Consider the following 6,803-nt stretch of genomic DNA (forward strand, 5'->3'; position numbering starts at 1 on the left):
CCCCTCCATGTTCCATCAGTTAACAGTATTTCTCTGCATCCACTTTAGCTTTTCAAAAAAACAAAACAACAACAACAAAAAATCCCACTCAAGCATATATAATTTTCACCTTCAAAGAGTACGTTCTGCAAGTCTGCTCCTGGCAACTACCTTTTAGTCCCTCTCTTCCCATGACTCTAGAGTCCTCAGCTGCTCCCTCTCTCCATGTCCGCCTCTCTGCCTCCATCTCTTGTGTCGCTGCTTCTCTGGATAAGGTCCTCCATTCTGCTTGTGCTCTTCTCCCTTGATGGTCCCAGGGTCCTTTGTTTCTGGACTGTAAGATTAACAACTCCCCTGTTTTTGTTACAAAACTTCTACCTTTACAATTGTGACAGTCTCAGTAAAACAAAACAAAACAAAATCAATTACTCACAATGAATCATAAGAATCTTATCCCCATCTCTTTTTAACCATCTAGATCATCTAGACAAGATGAAAGCTATTCAGTGGGAACTCTATCTTCCCTCACACACTCTTAAACTAAACTCCCTCTTGAAACCTTGTAAGCCAGTCACTTCTTGCCTTTTTTGCCACCTCATTTTAGGTAGCGAATGTCTTAAGTTGCCCATCCCTATCTACCCTTTGTGTATAGCATTGATACTTGATGTGAAGATTCCTTCTCTCTCTATTGATATTTAGAGCTACTACCTCCATGAGTATAGGTCAAGTTCATCAAATTGTAGCAATTTACCCTCATTTCATTTATCAAAAATTGCTTTTATTTTAATCTTCCTCTAGTTGAATTATGATCATCGAGCCATTGAGGTTAGATCAAATGGGTACTATCTGCAAGTTTGGGTGCCACCTGCAGATGTCTTAACATGCTCTTCAATGACTATCTGGGTCTTGGTGGCCAGCTGAGCTGACCAGAACAACAGGTATCCCCCAGCTCCCACCTCTTCTGCTTTTCCACACTTATGAAGCCATGTGCTTTCCTAGAACCGTACTATGCTGCTCGACATTTTCAAGATATTCCCATACACAGTGGTTTACAAGCATTAAACATTATGGGTCAAAACTCCCTACATGGAATTTTCCAACCTGGGATTTTCCCTGGAGGCAACCTCACTTCCACTCGTCAATTATTGGGGTATGGATCAGTAACTCAATGTTGTTGCTGTTATGTGCTGTGGAGTCGGTTCTGACTCATAACGACCTTGTACAGAGTTTCCGAGGCTGTAAAATCTTTACAGGAGGAGAAAGCCTCATCTTTCTTCTATGGAACAGCTGGTAGTTTCAAACTGCTGACCTTGCGGTTCGCAGCCCAATTCGTAACCACTACATTACTAGAGCTCCTTAGTAACTCAATATTTGCCTCAAAATATAGAAGTGGCCTAGAAATTGAAGAAAGAGGCTGACAACTCCAGGATTATGGTAAAGGAGCTTATTAGGAGACTTACATACAGAATATGGTCTTAGGTGGCTGTGGAACAGATTCAATTTTCTAGGCCTCCAGTGGGAGGTAGGGTTTCTTATGGCTATGGTGAATACAGATGGCGACATGCCAGGAATCCAGACTTCCAAGGCCACCTCATGGGAAGCTCCATAAGGGTAGATTAGGAAACAGAAGGGAGCTAGAGGTAAGTAAAAGGTTTGGCTGGGCAAAACCCGTTTCTTCTACACCTACTCAATCCTTTCCTGAGCCTCAGGCCTGTAACTACTAACTACCTTGTTTATTTCATTAAAAAGAGATGATACAGGTTAACACACCTAATTGGTAAACATTTTCAAAATCATATTTTAAAACTTAAATCACTTCATGCCACAGGAATTCAAATCAAAATTGTTCAGAACAGAACACAAGCCATCTGCCACATCTATACAACTGCTTCTCCCTGTGAATTCTCTCTTGATCAATGTTCTCACTAGATACAGGGGTGCCCATGCCAGAAACCTGGGAGTCCTCACCAATCCTTCTTCTCAGTTACCACCTCTGTGTAGTTCACACACTCTGTCATTTCTCACTTTAACTGAAAGTTTTCCTTAGTCAAGACCTAGAAAGTAGGAGCCAAGTAGGAGCAAATGATAGTATACATTTTTGTTATTAAAGATGGTGGCATGCCATGTTTAATAACAAAAATGGGGGGATGAAAGAGTGGCCCATGTCTTTGTAGGCTGAAGTATGACTCTAGTACTCCTGGGGGGGGGGGGGGGCTGGGAATTGAGGAATCATGGCTCCTTCCTAATCCTATGGCTTAATTTCTCCAGTCTTCTGGCCATGCCTCTCATCAACTTTTCTTTGGGCTTGCATCCTAATTTGCCTCAGTTACCTTCTACACAAACTCACTCATTCATCCATTAAATACTGAAAACCAAGTTGGCAGTGTAGTGAGTCATTTAATGTCTCTCCTAACCCTATACAGGGTCGCTATGGGTCGGAACCGACTCGATGGCACACAACAACAACAACAACCATAGTCATTGTCAACTCCCACCAGAGAATATTTTTGCCTCATGGGTCTGGAGAAGAAGGGATGGAGAAGATGCTGATGGGATGCTGTTATTCAGTTGTGCATGCTTAACAGGATTAACTGTGATTGTAAAAACCTGAAGCTCTAATGTGTATACAATGAACCATCTGAGAAGCAGGAGTGGGGCTCTCACTACCATCAAAGAAGATGAACTAGGAGTGGAGATTTCACTACCACCAAAGAAGATGAACCAGGAGTGGAGAGTGTTATTTGGATCCTGAGATCGCTGCACATTGACCCTCCTCAGCCCAGGACAGATCGCTGCACATTGACCCTCCTCAGCCCAGGACAGAAAGTTGTGACACCAGAGGAGTGGCAGAGGAGCAGCAGCAGCAGCAGAGTCAAGAGACAGAGCAGGAGACAGAGCCATGGGCATCCAGCTCACAGAAAAAGTGAAGCTGAATGCCTTTGGGCAGGAGACTCATTTGTAGAGTGGGGGCCTAGATTTTATGATCCATGGAGCTAGAGTTGAGTGACTTCGAGTTGAAGACTATGGTTGAGTGGTGTGTCCAGTGGTCATTTATCAGTAGCCCTAAAAGAGCTTTGTAACTGGCCAAGTAGAGAGAGGCCTGCCTGTGGGCACAGCTGGGGAAATGCTGTCCTCACTGAAACAACTGTGTCCTCTGAGCATTTTTTGATCCTGCATTGGAACCTGTTAACTTCCATAATAAACCTGTAACAGTTAGCATGGTGTGTGAGTTCTGTGTGGCCATTGCAATGGATTATTGAACCTAGCTGAGGAGAGGAAAGGGTTGTGGGAGGATGGTTTGAAACTATTTATCTCTTGCACAAAGATATGCCTAATGCACCCTGCCCAAGTTTGAAATCCCTTTAAAAATTCATATTGGGAATACATGGGAAGTAATTACTCTATAATAAAATATCTCTTTTAATGTAAAATAAATTACAAAAGTATTTACTATTTAGTCGCTCAATTTATCATTCCTTCCTAATGAAAATAATAACAACAATAACTTGTAGATGAAACTTCCCACCTGGGGAAGATGTGCCACCCTTGCCTGAGACCGTACTTGAACATTTTAGTTCTCAAAGGAGCTTGGGCTTTAGAGTTGGGCCTGTGTGATTTACATACTGCATTGTCTACTTATCATCTGTGCCAGTGTTAGCGAATATTTTGAACTATCCAAACCTCAATTTCCTCATCTGCAAAATGATGATAAATGCTTGCATTTCATAGCTACTAAGTGTTCTTACTTTTCTTCTTACATCAAAGCCCAACAAGGTGAGGAGAGGGGGATTAAAGTAAAAAGAGGGGAGGATAAAAGGAAGAGGTTAGAGGATGGGAAATGAGTAGGGAGGGGAGATGGGATGAGGGGAAGATGAGGAAGAGGAGAGAAGGCAGTGAGGGGACAACTGAGGAGAGAATCCTCAAATGGGAGGAACTGTGAGGCGAAAGTGCTAAGGAGAGATGCTAGGTGGTAAATAACAGCTCCAGGTCAGGACTGAAGGTCAGTGGGTCTGGGAGACCTGGTCACCTGGGATTTATGTCTGAGAGTGCAGCATCTGCTGAGCCTCTGTGTCCACCTCACAATGATGAAGAAGCCTCAAGGATTCCTAGGTGGTTCAAACAGCATGTGCTTGACTACTAGGGGATTTTCTCCACAGTCTGCCCCTTACTACTGTCTCTCCTTCTCCTCCTTGCAATCCCCTCCTTGCACTCTGTCCTCCTCTTCCTCTCATCCTACCTCCCTGTTACGCTTCTTGGGTACTGTCTCTAGTCTCATTTTCCACACCTTTACATCTCTTCCTTTTATGCTCCCCTCCCTTAAGACCACCATTTCCTCCTCTCTTTTTCACTTTGCTGGTATACCCACTGTGGGCAATGTGGAAGAAAAAATTGGCAATCTGCTTTGGTAAAGATCACACCAAGAAAGCCCATGGAGCAGCTCCACTTGGTATTACACAGGCTGTCCATGAGTTGGAATCAACTCAATGACAACATGTCTCAGAGATTACTCTCTGCTCTGATTGACTTGGAGGAGCAGCACCTTAGAGGTCCTACAGGGAGCCTGAAGATTCATTTTGACTGTTCTTTAACTTCATATATTTGGAATCCTACAGCATGTAATCTTTTGTATATGGTGTTCTTAACTCCATTCTACTTTCTTAGACTAATTTCCTGCTTTGTCCAACCGTCTTCTCTCTCAGACTTCTGACAGGGACCCCTTCTCTCTGTTTTCCCAGTAGTGGTCACATGGTGGCAGCAGAGGCTGCGGGAAGCCTGGTGAGTTTTCTGGGCTTTTATTGTCCCTGGATTACTCTGGCCTGCTTTCTGTCCTGAGAGCTGTTGCTTTAGAGATGATTTCTGGAGTGAAGATATGGAGCAAGGTCTTCAAACTCTAGTGATATCATATACTGCTTTTAGTATTATATTTTGAACATATAGTTCCTAAATATGATCTGATGTTATACAGATTACAAAAATGAACACATATAATACATTAAAATATAAAGGATGAAAACCCACATAAATCCAAGCGATAATGTATTTTGTACCCCACCTAACATTCTCTGGAACATCTTAGAGCTGTGATCTTACTCTGGTAACCCAGGTTTGAAGCTGGTTGAATTGTGGCACTGACCTGGCTCCTGTTTAGGGCCCTTCACATAGTTGTGAGACCCTGGGCAGGTTTCCTCATATTGTTGGACCTCTGTTGTCTCAACAGTAACATGAGGGAAAGAAAGAACTACTCCACAGGATTATAGACATTCACTGAAATAAGATGTGATGTTCAGAGAAAATGGCACGTGATGAACAGAGGCCCTGAGAACTTGGCCATGGTCATTAGAGAGCAGAGGCTCTGACCTCATGCCTTCAGCTCTGGCTCTGGAGATAGGTTTTTATGAAATAAGAGGTAAAACAACCTGGTATCCTGGGGACCATTAGGACTGCCTGTCAGGGTTGGACAGGACTTCTCCCCTATTTTAGGGGTCTAGTCCTTACTTTCTCTTATTCTCTCAGGGATAGAGAGTCAAAGGGCAAGTCCTTCAACCTTTCCCCACAACTTGGTCCTCAGATCCCTCCCCCTAGGGAGGACCTACATAGTACTGGGGAGTCAGTATGTGCTTCACAGATCATTGACTGGATCACTCCTGGACAATATCCAAGGCAGCGCACTTACTGTCTGCAGCCGTGAACTGGACACCTTGGAGACTGCTGACTGGGACCACTTGTTATGTGTGTCCATTATGGCCTCTCAGCCTCAAATGTGCCAGCACAATGTCAGGGTATTCAGTTTTTTTCTCCCTTCTTTCCTTTCTTCCCTTCTTTCCATTCTCTTTCCTTTCTTATGACAGTGTTATTTCTGTCCTCTTGCTTTATCTTTCCATTTTTTTTTCATTTCTTATTTATTAGTTGAAACACATGTAATTAAATCTTCTATATGAAGGGTCATTTCCCCTCCTGCCTCATTTCTTTACCTCCGTGTGTCTCAGGGATTGGCTGTGAGTGGCCTGTCCTCCTCTCCCCTTGGATCTCAGAAGTGGGAATCAGGGTTGATGCCCTCTTAGAGGGTGGTGGAGCATTGTCATGGGTCAGGAGGACTCTGCAGCTGACCTCTGGGTGGGGCTGGGGCAGACTCTGACCCCAGGGAGTGGGTGGGGAAGGGGCATAAGGAGTTCCCAGAGCTGCCTGTGGCTGGGTATTCAGTTATGGAGGTGACATTGTGAAGGAGGAACTCCTTACCAGAGGTGCAGGTGGGCATGTGCAGAGAAGATGAAGCCCTGTTGTGCCTGCGGGGGTTTGGCAGCAGCTGCCAGTGGGAGCCAAGCCCTCCTGCCAGTCCATGCTGGGCCGAAGACTGACAGAAGAAATGTAAAGTAAAACCAAAAACCATCAAGTTATATGTGTGCTTTTCTCTCCACCTCCCAGAAAATGAACAGTCAGGAAACAGTTCTTGAAAATTTCTGCTTCAGGAGAAGAGAACCCAGTGAGCTCTTTGTCTTAAGAGTATCAAGAGAAATCAAGTTTTATAAATTTTCACCAGGATGAACCTTCCATAAAAGACGTTGAATCCTTTTTGTTAACTTTCACATTTTAACGTCACAATGTATGTTACATTAACCATTACTTTATGGCCCCGGTTGTCTAAAACTGTTTCAAAAGCACTTCAAACAATTTAAAGATAAGAGATACTGCATGTAAGTTAGAAAAGAAAGTAAAATATTAACCCTACTTGTTGTTGTTGTTGTTGTTGTCAGATGCCATCAAGTTGGAACCGACTCATAGCGACCCCATGCACAGCAGAACGAAACAATGTCCGATCCTGGGCC

General features: G+C 43.7%; 1 protein-coding gene across 1 annotated transcript in view; it reads left to right on the forward strand.

Moving 5' to 3' along the window:
* The first annotated feature begins 1,532 nt into the window (after positions 1-1,532).
* Positions 1,533-6,803, forward strand: part of LOC102836829 (butyrophilin subfamily 1 member A1-like) — a 46,930-nt gene continuing 41,659 nt past the window's right edge. Inside the window, exons 1-2 of the mRNA XM_006877620.1 lie at positions 1,533-1,619; positions 4,302-4,384. Of these exons, the coding sequence (XP_006877682.1) occupies positions 1,533-1,619; positions 4,302-4,384 (170 nt within the window). The remainder of the gene's footprint in view (positions 1,620-4,301; positions 4,385-6,803) is intronic.

The sequence above is a fragment of the Chrysochloris asiatica genome, unplaced genomic scaffold, assembly GCF_000296735.1.
Source record: "Chrysochloris asiatica unplaced genomic scaffold, ChrAsi1.0 scaffold00536, whole genome shotgun sequence".
In the NCBI taxonomy this organism is placed as follows: Eukaryota; Metazoa; Chordata; class Mammalia; order Afrosoricida; family Chrysochloridae; genus Chrysochloris; species Chrysochloris asiatica.